General features: G+C 38.6%; 1 protein-coding gene and 1 pseudogene across 1 annotated transcript; one reads left to right on the forward strand and one right to left on the reverse strand.

The window, feature by feature from the left end:
- Window positions 1–4,323: 4,323 nt before the first annotated feature.
- Window positions 4,324–4,665, reverse strand: LOC142454694 (DNA-directed RNA polymerase III subunit RPC9-like). The gene has a single exon (XM_075555883.1). It carries the CDS (start codon window positions 4,663–4,665, stop codon window positions 4,324–4,326), a length of 342 nt encoding a protein of 113 aa, XP_075411998.1.
- Window positions 4,666–6,383: 1,718 nt separating this feature from the next.
- Window positions 6,384–22,564, forward strand: part of LOC142454695 (glyceraldehyde-3-phosphate dehydrogenase-like) — an 87,415-nt pseudogene continuing 71,234 nt past the window's right edge.

A 22,564-nucleotide genomic window follows, 5' to 3' on the forward strand; every position in this document is an offset into this window, starting at 1 on the left:
TTAAAGGTTCTGTTGGCTAATTTCAGTATTTTGATCATATTGGGGTTAGTTTACAGTTATTTCTTTTTAGCCATTGGTCTAATTTTCATACCATGTTGTGCTCAGTTTTTTAGTTTGTTGGATATTTTTCTGATACATTGAAACATATAAGATTCTGTTATCTTCATAGTGCAAGTGCTGATTATAGTTTAGTAGGCAATTATTTTCATGCACATACAAACAAATTCCTTTACACCAGCAAATTCCTTTCCACTCTATTTGGCAGCAGATGGAATCTCTGCTCAGTCATTTCATGTTTTCATATGAGTTCTGTGGATTCTACCGTATACATGTCCCATCTTATGTAAATTTTGTGTATTGGAAATGAACCGTAGAAACAAACATGGTCAGAAGCTGCTAGCTTAATCTCATATAGTTTATCATCTAATAGGAGAGTCATTCATATAAATAATATGAGAAGAATGTAGATAAAGTACTTGCATGTGGTACTGGATAAGGGAATCTATACAAACAGGTTTCAAAGATTGTGGAAAAATAGAATTAAAAGATGGTAGAATTAATCCATGAACTTTTGAAATCTCCTTGTATTGCTTTATGAACTTTAAATTATTAATGCAGGGACTTACAAACCAATTTCCTAAAATCATCATCATATGCTAGATGTTAAATTAACTTGTTGAACAGGTACTTGACCAATTTTGAGTATATTCCTGAAAGAAGAAATAACATGTGCAAATAGTATACAGGGAGGGATTGTTATAGTTTTCAGAAATTACAAAACACAGTGTGACTACAGCACATAGAGGGAAGAAAGCAAGATGTAAACTTAGACTAGAGATATACAAACTAGTCAAACCAAGCAGAATGCTATAGACTTCACTAAGTATTCGGATATTTCATTTAAGGGAAATGATGAGCCATCAAAAATTCCAATTAGAATATGACATCATGGGATTACTATTTTGGAATGATAATTTGAAAATAATATGAAAAGTCATATGGAAGCAGACAAGAATTGATGCAGGAAAACCAACAGGAAGCTTATTTTAATAATGGTATAAATAAGAATTTATGGCAACTTAGACTTCTAGTCAGTTCTCATGTTGTAAAATAATGTATAGATTTAATGGACAGATGGTAAAAGAGTAAGGACTTTTGATAGTTAAGAACATGGGAAAGAGAATAAAATTGTTATCCTTCAGATGAGTGGGGGTCTGTCTGCTTTACTGATGAGTTATTCTCACCTTTTAAAACAGCATCTGATTCAAATGAAGTCAAATTAATGAATAAGACTATCAATCTAGCTTATGCCTCACAATTAAATAAGAGTTGCCTTTCTTCAAGGTAAAGAACATCAAGAGAACCAATTTATATTGATTCTGTTTATTAATTTTTGAGTTTTTAAAATTTTATTTGGGAGTATCATGAATTACATATTGCGGTTTAGTGGCTCCAAGACACCTATGTAGAGATGCCAAGTTGACATCTAGTTTTAGAATACTGTTTTCCAGAGGACAGATTTGAATTTATTTACTGGGAGTAATCAAAATTGGTGAAAATAAGATAATTTTAAAAGTAAGTGAAAATGGAAGAAAATAAAATGGTGCTTCTTACTGTCATGAATTTTTCCATTTTCTAGATATTGACTAAAGAAAGAAGTAGGGATATTAGAAGACGTGTCATAGAGATTGGAAAATAAACTAATAATTTTGTATCCCAAAGGCCAAAGAAAGGTATTTATTTAAGAATAAAATGCTGCTTATAAGTATATTGAAGTAATATCAGAAGTTTAGTTAAAGGAAAGTTATTGTTAGCCTAAGTGAAATTTGTTCCTATCTTCTGTTGAAGTAAGATTTCTCTGTACCTCAGAATATTTTTTTCTAAAACCATAAACAAAGGTGAAATTTTTATTGTTGTTAAAAAATTATCTAAGCATAATTAGGAAAAGTACTTTGGAGGTAATTAATAAAAATGTTACAAAGGGGAGCATCTTTTAATGTGTGGTTTCATCCTTTTACAAAATACCTCTGTATGGTATTCTCCCTCTAACCTTTATAAATCTGACATATTTTCAAGCTATGTCTTTTAGACATATTTTCAAGCTAATAAAATCTTAAATACAGAGAAATTCAGATTATTAGTCCCAAAGATAATTTTATAATATACTCAGCTCAAAATCTGCTATATTTGTCTCTGGGCTGAAGATTTACATTGATGTGTTTATCAATAGCAAAGGATGTAGTATTTGAAAACATCACACATTATTAACTGAATTTATCTGTTCTCAAGGGATTCGAGATGCTCAGCAAGGTTTAGTGATCTGAAGTTTCTATGGGACTAATGTAGAAAGACAGTTACATCTGATAATCTGCATCAGATGATTTTTAAAAATGTTATTTCTATTATTAGCAGTTTAAGGAAGTGTTGTTGTAGAGTGACTGGGTTTTACTGCCCTCTTCACTTGATGATTTCTGTTTCATTCAATATTTTCTCCATAGTCCTTTTCAATATTATACCTTGATTTTGGGATTTTTTTCTTCAGTTCTCTCCTCTTCAGAAGTGCTGCGTATGTTCTTCCTTCTTGTCTTCCTAGCTCCATGTCTTTGCACATTTCATTATAAAACATTGTTACTTGTCATGCTCCATCTGCAATGTTCAGTTTAGTACTTTTACTCCATTGTTTCTTCAATCACTTTAGAGAGTACCTTTCTGAGTCCTTTCTGAATCTACTTTGATCTTTTTCGTCTTCCCTTTCTTTTGAATGACCTTCTGCGTTCTTCTTGTATGATGCTTCTGATGTGAAATTCGTAGACCCATTAGGGTGCTTTTCAAAAACAGAACCAAAATCCAACACAGTAGTTTCAGAGGGACTCGGCTGTTCCGGTTAGATTAAAAGTAGTAAGGTCAACTCAGAAGATTTGGGCGCCTACTTTTTTGGATTTTTATGGTGCAACCTTGATAAATTTTCTCCAATGAAACAAAATGATCATGGCAACTTATTATAAAGAAGTTACCAAAAATTAAAAGCTGCTTTGCTGAGATGTAGCCAAAAAAGTCGTGTCAAGAAATTCCTTTTCCCTTCACTGCAATGCCTTTTTCAGGGTAACAGGTTACCTATAAAATTTTTTTTCACCAGGAAACTATTCATTAGAGGAAGCCCCAAGTCAGTTCAGAAACCCCACCCCATCCCATGCTAGGTCAAAACGCGGTCCAAAGACTTGGGGACAGGTATACCTTGCTGGGCACATCAACAAGCCAGGGCCCGATGCTCCAACCAGACCTCAGATGCAGGCTCCTAGGAGGCCCGTGCGGCCTGTTTTGCACACGTGTGTGCATGGCGAGGTTGAGACCGCCCTAAGGCAGTTGCTTATAACGGAGGGGGTCTAACCTGCAACAGCTTCAGAGTTGCAAGGGGGAGCAATCCAATTAGCAGTGCCCCTGAAGAAAGGCAGTGCCACTGGACATTGTCCCCCAGCACACAGGACATAGAGCGAGCACAGAAAGCACGCGTGCAGCCATCTCCTGGGGACCTGGAGCCGCAGCATGGCCGGGAAGAAGTCACCAGCTCTCCATATGGTCAGCGTCCAGTGTCTTCAACGACTCAACCCTGCCCCAGCCAGCGAATTAAAGTGCTTCTGGGATCGCCTCCAGTTCTCCGACCCTGGCCAAGGCTGGGGCTGGTCAGGGCGCCCTAGGTTTCTTCTGCAGGGAGGGTTTGCCCAGGACATAAACGAAGCTCACCTGCTCCAGAGGGCGGCCCCTCCCAGGGCTCCCATCTCCAGAAACCAGGACCATTAGAGAGGCAAGTGGCTTGGCCTTGGGGACATGGGTGTTGCTGCTCCACTGGTGTGTCGTGGAAGACTCGCAAGGTGCCATCCACCAGGATGGGCCAGCAGACGGGGCGGCCTGCCAATGAGGGACCATCCCAGGGAGGGAAGCAACCAACACTCAGGGCCCCTAGGTAACCTCGGGCCGCTCTCAGCTGCCGAGCTCGGAGCCCTGGCACGGGCCTCGGGCAGCACATGGAACCAATTACCAGGAGCAGCTGTGTCAGGACCTCCTGCAGGGCCATCAAGGCCGGGCAGGCAGTATTCCAAGCACAGTGAGGGCCAAGTTCACTGTCATCCCATACTCTCTCCTCTCCCCAGCTCCCTGCCCAGACTACCTCAGCCTGTCTTCTCCCGGAGGCACAAGTCTTCAGTTTTAGCTTCCTTTTTGGAGATAGGTGAATTTTCGTGTTCCACCAAGTAATCAAGAGAATCAGGCCTGCTGGGGTGGCGAGGGAAACCCAGCCACAGCCCTCTCGGTGCCCCGAAGTGGCGCTTATTGGCGGGGGGCCGGGTGAGGAGGCAGGATGCTGGTGACGTTGTGCAGCAGCAGGGCCTCGATCTGCTCCACGATCAGCTGAATCTCAACAGCAGTCATAGGCCCGTGGTTCAGCAGCTGCGGCTTTTCAGCTTTCGTCAAGTTGTGGCTTTTCATCGCTGTGAGAAATTCTCTGACAATCTCGGGACTCTGATGGCTGCACGGTGTTTTCGATATATACTTCAATGTTTCATAGGTGATGGTATTCAGGTTCTGCTGCCCGGAGCTATGCTTATTCTTCCCGCTTTCTTTACACTGCTCTTTCAGATCGGCAGTAACTGGAACACAATTCCATGTCATCCCCGTCTCGCGACTCGTCACCTCTGGCCGCCTGCAGAGCAGGAGCCACACTGCGTCCTGCTTCTCGCCTACCTATAAAATTTTGTTGGGAAAATTCACCCTACTGTCTTGATCCTGCCCTGTCAGCATACTTTCAATTTTTCCCTCAAAATGCAAAGGACATCTAAAGGAATGTAACTTGAGTCCCCGGAGGTGCCAGGCTGTCATTTTAATGTCATTAAATCTTAGAGCACAGAATTCTTCAGCAGAGGCTTAGAGATAGAAGCACCCCTTCAAAAGTATAGGCCTCAATTGTGGATTTTTCAAGAAATAATAGTTTTAGTTTGGGTATTTTTATTTAAGAAAAGTTTCTATGTTTTTGTAAGAATATTTTCTGACTTGCCTCCCATATTGATAATGAGTAGTGTTTATCCTGTCCTTTACAGTTGATAAAGCTATTTTACAAATGCATTCTTGCTGATCTCTGAGAAAGTATTTAAGAACTGATTATTCTTATCCTTATTTGATACACGAAGAACATGGGGCTTAAGGAAATGAAATGATATGTTATAGATAAAGTAGAAATTAGCAGTAATAGGATGAGACACAAGTCTGCAGAAATTCCATGTCTCTTCTACAAACTCACATCCCCTCCTTGGACATTCCAGGGAGACACCAAGAATAGTTGAACAGCAGTCATCTACAAAATGATTTACATTTTATTATATGAGATTGTACCCTTCATATTATTCTAACACGTGAAGTTGTTGTTAACTAGTCTGAAGATTGCTTCAGGTGGTTCAAGTACTCATGTAACTAGCTGACTCACAATGGAAGGGATGATCCTGTTTCATACACTAGTTGAACCTGAACATTTATTTTGTGCCACTTAGTAAAAAATGATCTCCCTGTCTTGACTCTGCATCTGTTTTATCTGTCTTATTTTTACTCTAAAACAGGAGAAATAAATAACTTTTTAACACCAGGTTGAATAAGAAGTCAAATGAGAGATTCTTTGTGGTGCCATACTAGATATAATTTTGGTGTAGAGTTTTGGTTTGGGTTAAGGTCTTTGTGTTACATGGTTTTAGATTTCACCAAAAGTTAAAATAGCTTTTAAATAGGAAAGGCTCTTGAAAGATTAAAAAGGTTTCTGACTTCCAATGCGAAGGCGACATCTTCCAACTGCTGTCTAGAATTTTGTAAAGGTTTAAACATTCCAATTTTTTGACTGCTTTACCTGTCCATGTGTCTTAGCCTGGACTCATAAAATGGAACCAGATATAAACATTTGTAATTTATTTCATTATGGGGCAGGAGAACCGGAAACACTTAAGAGTGAAAGACAAAGGCAGAGATGACCACAAGGAAAGAGCACCAAGATATGGAGTGGTCACTGAGTGGTTGCCACTGAATGGCCCTGATTGGTCAATCCCAAGGATTGTCCTCTGAGAAGTCATATAAGCTATATTACATACCAACTTTTTCAGGGAGAGGAAAAGGGCTTCGTTTATATTTTAGTTGTTTCTTCTATTGGTCAAATGTTTCCATCATATTTTTTCTTCATATACAATTCAATAGCTCAGTCACATCAAGAAGAGTTGTATAATCATCACCACGGTCAGTTTGGTAATTTTTTTTCATTCCTGTTTTAAATTCCCCATATTCTGGTTTATACATATACACCCACCATGTGAGATCACACAGCTTGTTATTCCCATTTGTACAGTAGTTCCAACATGTATGTCAAGAAGGATATAGTATGGGAAGAAAAGGAAGCATCGTCAATTTCACTTTCTTTGAAGATGACCGAGTCACAAGAAGCTGGATTCTATAAAAGGAGCAAGAGACAGATTGAGATTGAGAGGTACTGGAGTGGAGCTTGAAAATATCCAATCAAGACCCCCCTTTACAGCCCTGATATCTGCTATTACATTTGGCTGCCATGGCACAGTATGGGCTCTCCATTTTGATGAAAACTATGCCTTCTCTTTTGTCTTGAGAAGTCTTTAAGGTCAATCTCTCACCCAGTCTATTTTCCAAAACAACCCTCACGACCATGAAGTCAAGTCTGCCTCCTAGCATCCCTACGGGAGAGGGTAGACGTCCCTCGTTTTTCTCCTGTGCAGTGTCTGGTGGTTTTTAAATGCTGACCGTGTGGCTAGCAGCCAATGAGTAACCGCTGGGCCCTATGCCTCCTCTAGATTTTGATTACTCCATTGGCTGAAGACATAAGACAAGATGGCTAGTGAAAAACCTCAGTCCCTGATGCCTCCACCAGTAGTCAGGATGGCAGTCACCATCATATTCCTGCTACTATTTATTCATTCCGTAGATACCTCATCTCAGCCAGTATATGGGCTTGTGTGGGTGTTGCCTGGTGAATTCTGAGCCCGTCCTTATCACATTCTTCCTGGGATATTGTTGCTGGCATTGTTCCCTAACTTCTATGGCTGGGATACGGAACTAGCCTGCTAGTTCCAGGCATTTTATTTCTTGTCTTCACTGAGTAGCTGAAAGCATCTTTCTCATGATGATCACAGTCGACACCAATATTGTATCGATTCCTTATCTTGCCTACTGATCCACTGACTGAAGAATATCAAGAAAGAAGTTTGGTGCAGCGTTATGTCCACTGGAGCCTCTGCTGTGACTCCTAGTAGCAGACTCCCTAGGAGTCACAAACTCCAAAATGCATGTCAGTGCAGATGACAGGGGGTAAGTCTACCCTAAGGGTTTTCCATGTTAAAATTCCTGTCCCCAGAAAGCAAACAACATCCTTGAACCTAGAAATCCCTGAGGTTATAGTCACAAGCAGTACGAATAATCCATTTGGACAGCAGAGAATAATAGGACAGGGAAAATCGTATTTCCTCAAATACGTTGGTTTCAAGATAGAGTGCTATATACTCATCTATCGCTTAAAAGGATAAAAAACAACAACAGTAACAGAGGAAGATATTATTTCATTGTTTTAATTCCAATCATGTATGCTTTCACAGGTATTTAAAAGGATTTCTTCTTGAAATGAGAAATCCAAATAAATTAAACTATTTTTTCAATCCAATGATAAGGAAAGTCCCAGAGGGAATTTAAGCTTCGTGGTGTGTGCGTGTAATATGTAATATCCAAATGGAATATCAAGAGAAATAGGATATTCTATAAATGCTGCCTATGTAGGTCCCCCTTCTATCATGATTCCAACTGAAAATACCCTGCAGTCCTCATTTAGCTATTTTCCCCTATCCACACCCCATAGCTCTCTGTTGAGATATCACAGTCTAAATGTATCATCCACCCCTGCTATTTAAGGAATTACCCACAAAAAGCTGTGCATTTGGTTGAAGACTACCTGCGGGGGGTTGGTGGTGTGTGCTGTGTGGGTTTCCCAACGAATCCTGCATTGCAACACCTACGGCTTTCTCGGCTCACTTTGATATTAGGGTGGTTTCTTTCTGTGACTAAATGTCAGTGAGGGGCTCCCGGCAGAGCCATTGCCCTCACAGATCCTCTGAATTCAGTTTGTTCCAGGAATAGATTCCTTATTCCTACATGCAAAGGGAACATTTGGAGCAGGCATATTAGCTAAACCTACTTTAGAAGAATCAAAGAAATGACTCACACTGCTGCAGGAAAAGGGATATGCTTGGCTGTCTGTCTGTCATAATGCTTCAGTTAAACAAATTACATACAAACATTTTTGGAGCACCTATTACATGTTAAGGCGCGGAACATTCTGTATTATCTAAATATTCCGGAGGCCGACTGTGAGCCAGGGGCTGTGTTATTTGTAGTAAGCAGATAATATAAAACTTTTTAAAAGCTGATTTTTAATGTTATAGTAGGATACACCTCAATTATTATGACAACCAAAATAGGATAAGGTGAATAGATACGTATAAACAAAGAGCTATGGTTTCAGACAAGGTGTTGTTATTAGGTTCGATCTCTCTAAGAGTACTGGGTGGATTCAAACCACTAACTTTTAGTTTATCAGCCCATTGCTTAAACTGTTGCACCAGCAAAGCTCCTTTCAGGTAAGACATGGATGTGAGATCCTCTAAATCTCTAAAGTGTCTTACATACATAAATTAACTTTGCTGGCTATTTTTCTTAAAGGAAGAAAACATGGCTTCTGCTAAGCGGAGAAGAAATGACTCCCTGAAGATGATATCTGTACTGAGACTTGAAGGATATAGTGTTGTCAGGTAGAAATAAAAGCAGGTGGGTGTAGGATGAGGGAGTCCCCACACTCGAGTGGTGCTCAGGAGCAACTTTGCTATTGTGGAAAATATTAAAGACCCACAGACAATGGGGCATAGGGGGTCCTTCTCCCTTGTCAGGCCTAAGAGAGTGAATGTATTTTACAATCAGTATATACAATGGAACTTACAGATTGTTCAAAAGGCATACAAGTCATGCAGTGAACATACTACATACGCAGTGGGTAATATCATAAGCGGGTAACATAATACGCAAGCAATGAGGTGAAGCATCATCTTGACCTAGTGCCAGTTACCCTTTGGGTGTCCCTGTGTTAATTGTATTGGATAAAGAACCGGAGGGTCATTTATTTAGTCCTTTCTGCCCAACTCTGCCCTACCTCTTTACCCCTTTGAACAAACTCACGGGACAGTTTGAAACCACTGTTCTTGTTTTGTTTGCATTAATTATAGGATGGTTAGAAGTTTGCAGATCAATTTCCCACTCAATAATCAGGACATGGTTAATCCATAACGCTGGCTGCCCTCTCCTCGCTGTCACAGTCGTCTGTCCACTCCCGTCCTGGATTTGCCCTTTCCAGTTCCCCAGTTTCTAAAATGTCCTCCTTTTGCTTGGGGGCAATGCTGCAGTTTGGCTTTATCTGGTTGACTGAATAGAGAAGTGCTTCTCTCCCTGAGGTTATGACTCACTGTATATGTTTATTGTTAGGCGGAAATTTACTCTGGGGGGTGGTGGGTTTGATTCCAGTATTTAAGGATGTCTAGGGACCACAGTCTCAAGTTTTCCACCAGGCTCTCTAAGACTGGTACATCTGTTATTTCTAATGATTTTAAATGTTTTATGTGTTATTTTGAATATTGTCCTACACTGATTATTATTTTTTCCTCATCCTTTCTGCCCAGGATTGTCCAGTCTGATCCTCATCAGGATGGTCAGTAAGAGAAACCATCGAGTGTTTTGGTCTTAGGGTGGTGCAGGCTGTGATTCTCACGGCCCATTATTCCTTTGAACTAATTGTTTCCATGAGGTTGGGGCTTTCTTCACTCTTCTTTGTTTCAGAAGAGAATAGATCAATAGTTTCATTTCAGATAATTGCTTGTAAACTTTTAAGATCCCAGTCATTACTTACTAAAGTTGGATGTCAAAATTTAGGGGCTTTGGGCATACTGTGCCAATGAACCTACATGTTCTTTGAGAAGATGGTTGTAAACCTGTAATATCAGAGACTCATTTATTCAAGGAATATGGTTTTGGCTAATAAGTGTATAAAACGTCGCCCATTGTATGTTCAATAATATCCTTGGGCATAGTTGCTTACATACAAACACATATGTAGAGATATTCCATGTCAAACCTACATGTTCTCCAAAGTATACTGCCAATCAACTCCTTCTGTCCTATCAGCTTGCCTGTGTTTCTACTACTAGTTATCTCTAGTTGTTGCTATCATTGCAGGATTGTGTATGTAGTACATGCATTTGTTCAGCTTGTGCTTCTTAACCACTGTGTAGGTCCTGCTTCAGCTTTCTGATGTGGCAATTCTGTGAGGAATCCTGAACTTTAAGTCCCAGTGTTCTTCCAGAATTTCATCCTTGGCTTCTGTGGTCCTGGTTCGTAGGATGGGCTTGAAAACTACCGCATTCTCAGTCGTAAACTTGCACGATCACTGTGTGAGCTTAGCCTGTCCTAGCTCCCTGGCAGAGAAAATTTCTGTTACAATATTGGAAAAGTAGCACCTCCTCTAGGAATATTTCCATCATAGCAATTAAAGAGACAGCAAAGTTTCTGACAATCACTAACTCAATTTTAAAACTTCCAATTTTTAGGAGCATTTAGGGAAAACTGGGAAATTCGAATGAATACCTGCATTCTGTGTTGACAAGATACCATTGTTGAAAGTTAAACATGTTGGAATAACTGAGGAACAGACAAAATCAAGGATTCAGGGCAGGAAAAAACACTGTCACATTTATTATCCTATTTCTTTCTGACAGGGGCTATAAGTAGTGGGGAAGATTTATCTAGCTCTCCCTCATGTTTGTTGCCTGGTATATGAGACCAACGGATACCTCCTAAGCAGCTTCCTTATATTATTGTGGACTTTCTTGCAGACCTTATTAACTTGGAAATAGAATTGTGGTTACATTCCAACTGGGTCACAAAATACATATTTCTAGCAAAAGGAAGGGGACCTCATAAGTATAAACAAACATGTATTTCAAACAATTTTAGAGTGATGTTACTGCGAATTCCTGGGAAATCAGAAGCAGACATCACTATGGAGACAATCTGAAACAATGCAGTTTATCTATTAATGTTTAAATATTTTTGCTGAAGACAATTTTGAAATGTCTCATAGGAGATGAGAAAGGCACTTCTTGTGACACATGTTTATAAAATGCAATAACTTGATATCTTTATTTAAATGGACAGATGGCTGTAAAGTAGGAGGTGACACAGAATGAGAAGCAGGTGGGGGTTGGATGACAGAAGGAACACCAGTCCAAGGTCATAGAAATAAAGTATTTTAAGAAAAGTGCATTAGCCAGGGCAGCAGCAGTGGAGGTGGAGTGCTAAATGAGGTTCTAGAGGCATTTCTGAAATCGATTTTATAAGGTTTGCTCATAGAGAGTGTGAGTGGTGAAGAGTGGGAGGCGTTGAGGATGCCAGCCTCTGGTCCCTGGGTCTAGGAATTACTTTCCCCTGGCAAACTGAACTTCAGTCCAGGCCTCCTCCTGCAGTTCCATATTTAGTATCTTTCTTCCAAGAAACCATCTTGGGAAACATATAACCAAAAATGATCCCAGGAAAGACAGACAGAGAGAGAGAGAGAGAGAGAGAGAGAGAGAGAGAGAGAGAGAGAGACCAACAAGACCCCAGGAGCCCACAGTGACTGACACCACCACTCAGATTTCTAGTAAAAATCCAGTTAAACTAAACATTCTGTTTAAGTCACTGATCTCAGGTTAATGCCTAGAAAAAAGGGTGGCAGCACATGACTTTAATGGAACTTTGAAAACAGCCTATAAAACCAAGGCAGATTCCAGAGCGGGGTAAATCGGATAACCATGTCACCTGTGTTGTTGGTAGGTGCCATCCTGGCAGTTCTGACTCATAGAAACCTTACCATGGCAGAATGAAGCATTGTGTCATCTTCAAAATTGTTAGGTTTGAATTTATCTTTGCATCCATTCCGTCATTCCATCACTTTGAAGGTTTTCTTCTTTTTTACTCGCCCTCTACAAAGTATCATATCCATTTCCTAGGACACGAGACCAAATCTCACCTTCCTTGCTGCGGAGGAGCATTCTGTCTGTACTTCTTCCAAGACAGATTTGTTTGTTCTCCTGGCATTCTCTGGTATTTTCAATATTCTTCACCAAAACCATACTTCAAATGCAGTGATCATTCTGCTGTCTTTCTTATTTTCCAGTTTTCAGACGCATATCAGGTAGTTGAAAATAACATGGCTTAGGTCAAGTACACCTCTGTCCTAAAAGTGACATCCTGATTCTTCAACACTTTAAAGAGATATTATGCTCTACATTGTTTGCTTTCTTAATTGCTGCTTCCCTGGGTGTATATTGTGGATCCAAGTAAAATTACATAGTTTACAATTTCAATTTTCTCCATTTATTCAGATGTCGTTTATTGGTTTTATTGCGCAGATTTTTTGTTTTCTTTCCATAGAACTTTAATCCATACTGAAGGCAGCAGTTTTTGATTTTCAACAGCAAGTACTTCAAGCCTCCTTGCTTTCAGAAAACAGGAGTTTTCCTATGCATATTACATTGTTAATTATTCTTCCTCCAAACTTGATGCCATGTTCCTCTTCATTTAGTTCAGCTTTTCAAAATATTTGCTCAGCATATAGATTGACTAAGTATGGTGAAAGGATACAACCCCGATGAACACCTTTCCTGACTTTACAATCAGAGTTTATTCACAGGAAACCAAGATCCATCTGACCTCTTCAATGATATTCCTTATGACATATCCTCTTCTGAATCTGCCTTGATTTCCTGATAGCTGTCTGTCAATGTACTGTTGCAACCATTTTTAAATAACCTTCAGCAAGTTTTACTTAAGTATAATATTATAAAATAATTTCCATAATCGGTTGGGTCTCCTTCTTTGGAGGGGGCACATATATGGATCTCTTCCAATTGGTTATCCTGCTAGCAATCTTCCAAGTATCTTGGCATAAACCAGTGAATTATTCCAACTCTGAATCACTTTGTTGAAACATTTCAACTGAAATTTCATCAATTCTTGGATCATTGTTTTTAGCTAATGCATTCAGTGCAACTAGACTTTTTTCCTTCAATACTGTTACTTCTTTATCATACTTCATCTCTTGAGATAGTTGAATATCTGCCTTTGTTGGGGGGGAGGTGAGGTGACTGTGTATTCCTTCCATTTTCTGTAATGTTTTTTGTTACATTCACTACATTGCCAATAGAATGCTTCAATATTGAAGCTTGAAGCTAGATTCTTTTGTTCTTTTGCTGAGTGTGTTCTCACTCCTAATCTTTGCACATTTCTTTATAACGTGTTGCCCTTTTAATTTTTTGTTCATATCTTTTACATAATCGTTTCTTCCATCTGCTTGAGCTATTCTATGTTCAAAGGTAGCTTCCAGTGTCTCCCCTTACAGTCACTTTGATCTTTTATTTCCTGTCTGTCTTTTCAATGACCTTTGCTTTATTCATGTGTGATGGTCTTGATTTTACCTCAAAGCTTGTCAGGCCTTCAGCAGTGTTCGATCGGTCAACTCTGTTCTTGTGATGCTCTCTAAATTCAGGCGGAGCCTATTCAAGGCTGTGCTTTGTTCTTGGGGACTTGTTTTAATTTTCATCACCTTCAATCTAAAATTCCAGATGAGCAATTGAAGATCTCTTTCAAGATCAGACCTGACTTTGTTTTGACTGATGATAATAGATGTCTCCTTCTTCCCTTCCCACAGAATCAGTTTTAACTGTTTATTCCATATTTTCTTGAAAAAGGATATTTGCATGAAGCAGCTTTGGTCCTTACAAAATTCAGTCATGTGATCTCCAATTTTATTTCTATAACCAAAGTCATCTTTTTTTAACTACTGATCCTTCCTCTGGGTTTCCCACCTTCACATGCCAGTCACCAGTAATTATCAATGCTCCTTGCTTGCTTAGTTGATTAATTTGACTCAGTAAGTAAATATGATTCTTCAATTTCTTTACTATTAGTTTTAGTGGTTGGTGTGAATATTTAAATAATAGTTGTATTAACTGGATTTCCTTATAGACATATAGATATTATTCTATCACAGTCAACATTGTACTTCAAGAATGATCTTGAAATATTCTTTTTAACAATGAAAGAAAACCCATTTCTCATGAATATTTGATTCCTAGAATTAAATAACAACCATACATGATTGGCTGACTTGAAATGGCTAATACCAATCCATTTCAGCTTACCAATGCATAGAATATTCATCTTTATGCATTCTGTTTCATGTTTGACCACTTCTAATGCTCCTTTATTCATATTTGTACATTCTATATTAAATTGTTAACATATGTTTGAAACTGTCCTCATTTTGAGTCGTACCCAGTTAGTAAATGAAGGTTTTAAAATTTTGTTTTATCCAACTTCATTGTGATGAGTACTACATTTAGGAGGCAACACTTTCCTGGTCATATTTTGAGTGGCCTCCAACCTGAAGGGCTCATCTTCCTGCATGATATCTGACAGTGTTCCACTGGTATTCATAAGGTTTTCGGTGGCTAGCCGCTCAGAATGTCTGTTGTTACTATGGAAGCTCCACAGTTAATCTCGAGGGACTTTGCTGGTATTTGAAAACCAGTGGCCTAACTTCCCAGCATCATGCATGCCACCACACTGTGACAAACTAATGGGTGCTTGGTGCCTAAAGGAGGAGGCAAAGCCCGGAAATAAAGACTTCAAACACCTTCCCTAAGGTGGTGATATCTAAAGTACAACCCGAAGACACTGGAAGTAGAAAATAAAATTCTCTAAGCTGTTCAAGAAAAATCTAAAGAATCTTCAAGAACTATGAGTATCTTTGATGGCTGGAATGTCAACTTTTAAAAAGGGCTAATGGGCATTTATTCTGTTTGGATGAAAAGAAAAAGTATTCCTGTTTCTCAGTTCTGAACTGATTTCCTTCTCTCTTTAACACATGAGTCAACTTTCTCTTATTGATACTTCATGCAACCAACAAGTCAAATGTTCAATATTTGAATAGGGGATTTTTTTTACAACATGATTGTGCTATGATTCTGCCATGTTTAATGTCCCCACTCTCTCTGCCTTACAGTAGATAAGACAGGTCCAGCCAAATTATGAGAATCTGATACTGGTATTTTGCTTTTGTAGTGTGATTGACTGTCTAAATTCTTTGTGAAATTTCATTTAAAATTTTGGTCACACTAGGGACGTCTCAAAATGTAATCTCTGACATCATCTTGACTAGATGGTTCAGCAGAAACGACTCTCAGTTCTAGAAGAAGAAGATTATTTTGTTCTGGAGTCCAAGCAACAGAGGAAGGATGGAACTTGTTACCACCATCAATAGACACAGTGACAGTACAGAAATCTATTGAGGTGTGAGGGTGCCTTCTACTTATATCACTCAAGGAATAGATTGTATAGGGAATTGCTACTCCCTTTCCTGTAGATAATTACCCTGAAAGATAGGTGATAAAGATCTACTATATAGTGTTAAGAGCGTATTTACCCACAACAAAGAATCCTCAGAAAAATGTCAGGTGTATATCAGGTCAGCACATGTTTGGTGCACATGCAGCTGTGGATCCGTGGGCTATAGGTATATGAAATTAACCTTCGTGATATGCTGAGAAATCCAACAATGTTGAAAAGTTTAGACTTTTTCCAGATGGCATTGAGGTAACATCATAGTGTTTTAAGTGGGTGAAAATGCATGGCCAAATTTGTATTTTATATTAATCAAGCTTCTCCTGGAAACAAGCATGCTGAAGGAAGAAGTCACTTTTTTTATGTGTTGGGGGAGGCAGATAAAACTATTTGCTTGAGGGTTATAATTTTATTAGTATTATTTTATGGCTAAAGAAATATATTAGATCTATACGCCAGGACACCTGGAACTGCTAGAGTGAGCCTGGGAGTATTACTCAATGACATAGAGGGAACAGACAGATCAATGCTCCAGATTACTGTTCCTCATCTGAGCAGTGTAAAGTATGTTCTCCCTAACTCTTAGAGGTCCCTAGGGGATTTAACTTCAGTTGACAATAAAAGTAGCTGGCTTGCGAATGTACCCTTTGCTGGTATTCTTCTGTTTGCTATTTTTCCCAGTGGCTATTCCTGAAGTTGGGGGTTTGAGCCCATGCGATGAGTCCGGAATAGAAAAGACCTGGCAAACTGCTTCTGTAAAGATTACTGCCAAGAAAATCTTATCGTTCTACGCTGAAACACATAGGGTCACAATGAACTGGGAGTCAACTTAAGGGCTGATCACTTTCTACCCCCATAAAAGGGTACAATCTTGGAAATTCATAGGGAACCTCTACCTTGCCCTTTAGAGTCACTGTGATCTGGTATCAACTCAATGACAGTGAATTTGGGGAGTGTTTTTTAACAGTAAAGCCAACTATTGCTGTTTCCCGAGTTCACTGGACTTTTTGTGTCTATATCACCATGGGGATTGGTAGCCTAGAAAACAGTGTCTTTTACTAGAAAGTAACTTTCTATTGGGATGAATGTGATCTGTTAAGATTGAGTTCCAGCCAGTCTAATCTAATTCTTAAAATAATTTTTTTCTAATCTAATTTTTAAGAACCTGTCTTGTCAAAAACCCATTTCCAGATGTTATTTTTCTAACCTAATTCTTAAGAACCTGTCTTGTCAAACACCTGTTTCCAGATGTTATTTTTCTAAACCTTCGCTCTAACTCCTAGTCATCTTTATTTACTAACAGAACCCTAGTGGTACAGTAAGTGTGCACTGCAAAGGCAGAGGCCAGAAGTTCAAGCATACTCAACTACTTCTTGGTAAAAATGTCTGGCAAGCGACTCTCATAAGAGAATGTAACCCACAAAACTCTATGGAGCAGTTCTGTTCTGTCACACGGAGTTTTTGTGAGTCGAAACCAACTGGAAATCCAACTTGCTCTCCTTGAATGCTGGATTCCTTCTGGATTATATCATCGCTGTTGGTTCAAATCTAATCACATTGATATTTTCAGGTCTTATTTTTTTGGTATCTCCATAAGCTTATTTTCATAAGGTAAACCATAGATGCTTTTAATAATGATTCTTAAAAATCTACTTGCAAATGACTTACACATTATTATATTTTCCTTTTTATGTTCTTTCTTTGATAAGACAATGGCTTCTAGGATTATATTGTTTTGATACATTTCTCTTCTTGAATTTTATCAAATTTAAAAGGACAATGCCAATACTTTTCTCCTCATACGGTTGTTTAGAGAGTGGAAAATATTAATAAAAACATTGGGGAAAATAAAAGTGTTCTCTCATTATGGTTACATAGTGGTATCATTACTCCTTCTTGTTTTTTTTTTTTACTAAAAATCATGTTTTTTCAGTTTGCTAATTCAGACCCTTCTATTCCTCCGGCAGTCTTTACCATAGCACTCTCCTTTCCTCGGCCCCTCTTCCAGCTCTACTCTTCGCTTGCTGCTGAGCCCTTTCCCCTGGAGAAGGCTTCACAAGCTCAATCACTGTTCTTCCTCACCAGCAGTTAAACAGCCCAGCTATTGAGAGTCCGCCAGATCAATGGACAATTGATTCAAATGGGTTACTAGGCAACATACTTTGGGAAAGGCATGTGAGATGAATGATATTTTTGATTTGTTTTCCTGCAATAAATATTCCTCCAAATAATCTTTTACTTTGTTCTAGGATCCAAGTCAGCTTAAAATAGCCTTCAAACTGTCTGTCTTTGCTTGTCCATTAAGCATATGATTTTTTTCTTCTAAATATAGAACTCTATACCAAATGGCATTGCTATTTGGTACAGATTTATGTTTCAAGAATATGTCAGGAAAAAAGATTATTTGGAAAAAATATCAAGTGATTATCAGACACAAGGATGGACTACAAGTGTGAAACAAATATTGCTTACCAGTTTCTTAACATCCCTTAGACCCTTATCTCCCCAGAGTCTATTCTAGAATTAGACCTTAGTCTCTTTTTGCTCACAATGACCACTGGAGGGCATTGCCAGTCAGCAATGAGGGAGGTGGACAGCAGAGTTACAAAGGTATTACAAAGGTGACAGGTGGCAATGGAGTCAGACCAATCCAGGCCTACCTGGAAAAACAAAAACACAAACCTGAGATACAACTGAATGTTCCAAAGCAAGATTTCCCAGAACCCAGAAAATAGGTAGAAAAGAAGTTGTTGAAAAATGGTGGGTGTTTACTCTAGACTTTATTATCTACATGCTTGAGGTTAGCATTTATGTTATAATTGACATGTGGCTTTATGGTTGCATAGAGATTCACATGTTATCTGAGAGTTGGGTATAGATTAAGTTTTTCGTGATAAGACACATTTTAATAATAATGGGCATCTTACCATTAAAAACAAAAAACTTCAGCAGTTAATTTTCAAATAAGAAAAGGTTCAATGTTGCTTTAACATTTGAACATGCCTGTACATTCTCTTATTAAATTGGCTTAAATTGTGCCACATCACTAGAAACTTCAGGCTTGAGCCATTAGGCTGAGAAACTTCCCCAATTAGACCCAATGGAAAAGTGTGAAGTAGACTTCCAAGTCTCTAAATGTCATTTAGCTTATCCACTAGCCCTGCTCATTAGCCATTGGTGCTTCCCCGATTCCCTTGAATCTGTGCCTGTATGAAAACCTTCGTTATTTTCAGTTTTTCAACTCCACCTCATTGATATATCTGGAGAGGCTAATATTTCAAGTTTGAGAGGATATTTTTGAAATGGTGCATATGTGAAGGGAGTAGTTAGAGAAGCAGATTCACGTTGTTTTTTTTTAATGCATGCATATATTCCTGGCAATGGAGTGGCATGTGATTGCTCTTGTATTTGGTGTAACTGAATGGGTATTGGAGCTCAGCCGTCTCCGTTTTAAATAGTACTAAGGAAACGTTCTAATCGTATGCTTCTGCATTAATTGTGTATCACTTAATTCTCCAAATCTACTCTCTTGGATTGCCTCTGACGCCATTGGCTGCTCCTTAGCAGTTTCCTTTATATGGACAGTTTTGCTCTTCCCTGGTTGGACAGTAGCATGGCTGGGGATCCCTCATTGGACCTATTTTTGTCTGTGTCTGCATTTATTACTTTGGTAATCACTGAGATGTAGTCCATTAATACACCCCCTCTGGCCATACTTCCTTACGTGATGTATAATAAATCTGGACTCTGTGCTTCTATCAATGATCCCATGTTTGAGGGTGTTCTCTGTTGCAGGGGTAAAGTGGGGTTAGGCCTGGCTTTCGTAGAGGGTGTGAACCGAGTCAACCCCTTTATTTCCTTGGTAGCTTCTTTAAGACTCCTTTGCTAGAGGGTGTGATTTACGACACCAGCCCTCGTTTTCCCTGGGTATGGTCAGTTAAAAGACAAAACACACCTTCCTCAAAGTCATTTCTCAGGAGGAAAGTGCCTGATTCATAAAAATAGCAACATTACAGTGATGAAGTAGCAACAAAAATAATGTTACGATTGGGGGTCACCACACATGAGGAGCTGTATTACAGGGTCGCAGCATTTGGGAGGGTGAGAACCACGGCACTAGAGACCGTGGTATGGGACTCAGAGGATTGGCACTGATACACTGGAGGACCTACTCATCTGCCCTAAGGCGATGAGATAGTGAGACAGAGTGGAAAGCAGGCTGCCTTCACGGCCCACAAAGGCAAAAAACAAGGGATCACATGCTGGCTGAGGAGAGGTGCTGCTTTAGACCAGTGACTGTATCCTTATTATTTACTGGTCCAGACTTATGGTAGCCTATTAAAGTCTCTAATAAACCCCCTTAATCCTAAATATTATCTGTGAGTTCTGTTTAGCCAGTGAAGCAAATGCTCAAACCCAGCATAGATATAAAATGGTATGGGAGGGACAATTGGCATCAGAATAGATAAAGAAGCTTGGAGCATGTAGGCATGTCTGCCTCTCCCTAGTGGCCATAGAGAAGCCAAAGGAGGGCAGACATGGTCACCCTCCTACAATTCATTGCAATCACATCCAATCCCAAGACATTAAACTCTATGGCTAGGCCAGCAATTCCCAAATTTGCATCTCCAAACTACTTTTCTCTAATACACTCCAAATTCTTGTATTTTACTCTCTACGTGACTTTTTCACAAGTGTGTCAATCGATCCCTCACACCTAATAGGCCTAAAACAAAACTGCTGAGCCTATAGTCTTCCCCGCCTCAGACTGTAGCATCCTTGAGTACCTCGGGTGGAAAACACTGAAGTCATGTGGAGCCCTCTCTTTTTCTCATAGCTTGTCTGCAGCCTGGAGCGCGAGAGGAGCTTCCCTCTCATAAACAATTACAGTCTGCGAAACTCACTGGGCACCTCTCTCCTGTCCGTCTATAGGGCTGCTATGAGTCAGCATTGATCCAATGGCAGTGAGGTTTGGCTTGTCTGGTTTTCTGTGTGTTTGTATATGCAATCTAGGGTCTATCCAGAATCAAACCCAGAATGAGACGCTGCTTGTCCTCCGTATGCATATTTCTTTTGGATATAACTCTCGCTCTCTCATTATTGAAATAATAACTTTCCTCCTCCTTCTTTCTCTTTCATTCTTCTCTTCTGAATATACCAACCAGAATTACCTTTTCCATTATGAAGGGTATGCGTACACAGTCAAGGCAGGTGAGGGTTTTATTTGGGTATACTCACATACTAAAAAGACAGTAAGATGGATACAGGTGAAATAAAAATGAAGATAAGGATGTAGTATATTTGGAATTCAATAGGAACCCAGTTGGTCGCAGAGAAATGGGTACCACTGATATGATCTAGCAGAATGTGAATGTGGTGAAGGTAATGCTTCATGTAATTGTCCACAGATTTATAGTTTACACAGTCTTTTTACATATTCTTATTCAGTTGGTATTCAGCCTTCCCTACTTGGATAGGTAGAAAGATAAGATAGTTCTTCTCCATTTTAAAGTATACAAAAGCAGTGTCTCTTGAAAGCTAAATAATTAATTGTAGGTCATACAATTATGGAGTTATTAAACTCACACGGTCTGGTGTTAAATCCCAGGGACTCTTTTTATTCATCCTAAAAGCATTTCTACATCTGAAAAGTTTTCCACTATGGTTGTTGGTAGGTGCCCTCTGTTCAGCTCTGACTCGTGGTGACCTTATTTATGTACAGCAATAGGAAACACTCCCAGACTGCCATTCTCATAACTGTTCTTAGGTTTCAGCCCAGTGTTGTAGCCAATTTATCGATCCATCTTGCCTTCCTCTTTTCTGCTGCTGCCACACTATTTTACAAAGCAGTAGGCCTTTTTCCAGGGACTGGTCTTTTCTGACAACATGCCCATAGTATGTGAGATCCAAAGGAACGAGTCACCCAATAGATTTTCTTTTGATCTACTCTTAATTACAAGGTAATATAGATTCCTATTAGACTGAGGAAAAAATCATTTTTAATATAAGTATTTGCCAAAAAAATCTTCAATTTAAGTATTCAAGCTTCAATTTCAAAAAACCAAGAGATTTATGTTTCAAACAGTCCAATTACTAAACTCCAAAGTCTTAATTTGGAAACAAGAAACAAGCTATGTGTAAATCCTAGCTTCAAAGAACCTTTGAAGAGATTGTGTTTATAAAAATGAACAGGTTATTGAAAAACATTTAATATAAAAATAAAGGCTGATTACAAAACATAGATGGTGTAAAATCGAAGAATAAGTATAATTGAAGGCCAAATATCTAGGTTAAAAGAAGTTAAAATAAATTACATTTTTTCAATTCCTGAAATATTTATAAAAGTTCAATAAAATTTAAAATTCACAAATAAAGATATCAGATTTGTGTATCATTATTTGATGATACTATAAGTTAATGGTTTAAAATAGTCAAAGATAATTTATTTTCTGGGAAATTATTAAATTATAAATTATTTAATTCAGTTAAATATTAAAAGGCAAAGGTTGACTTAAAGAAGAATTGCAAACTAAATTTAAAAGGAATTACTACAATATTTTGTAGTATTTAATATAAGGAATATTTAGGGTAGCACCTAAACTTTCTTAGACCTGCTGAATATTTACTGAACTTGATAATAGTACATGTGAAAATATGTAAGATAAGGCCAAAGTAGTATATAAAGGAAATTATTTGCCCACAAATACAATGATTAGAAATCAGAAAAATTTAAGATTAACAATCTCTGATTTCAGCTGCAGAAGATAAACAAACTTATGAGACTAATTTGAATAAAGAGAAACAGATATTTTATCCACAAATGAATTTTTAAATTTATTTTCTATTTTTTCCCCAAATGAATTTTATTATCTTTAAACGCTCATGCATCCATGGATCTGTAGTGAAGACCCTCTTCTTTTATGTTCCATATTAGTAATGTGTGTCTTTTTGCTTTTGATCTTACCTGATCTGGTTAAATTTTATCAAATTTATTGATTTTATCAATGAACTGGATTTTGGATATCCTGGTTTTTGC

Source organism: Tenrec ecaudatus, chromosome 8, assembly GCF_050624435.1.
Source record: "Tenrec ecaudatus isolate mTenEca1 chromosome 8, mTenEca1.hap1, whole genome shotgun sequence".
In the NCBI taxonomy this organism is placed as follows: Eukaryota; Metazoa; Chordata; class Mammalia; order Afrosoricida; family Tenrecidae; genus Tenrec; species Tenrec ecaudatus.

Excerpts from the sequence above, each read along its gene's own strand:
- LOC142454694 (XM_075555883.1), bottom strand. The coding sequence starts at position 4,665 with ATGACATGGAATTGTGTTCCAGTTACTGCCGATCTGAAAGAGCAGTGT.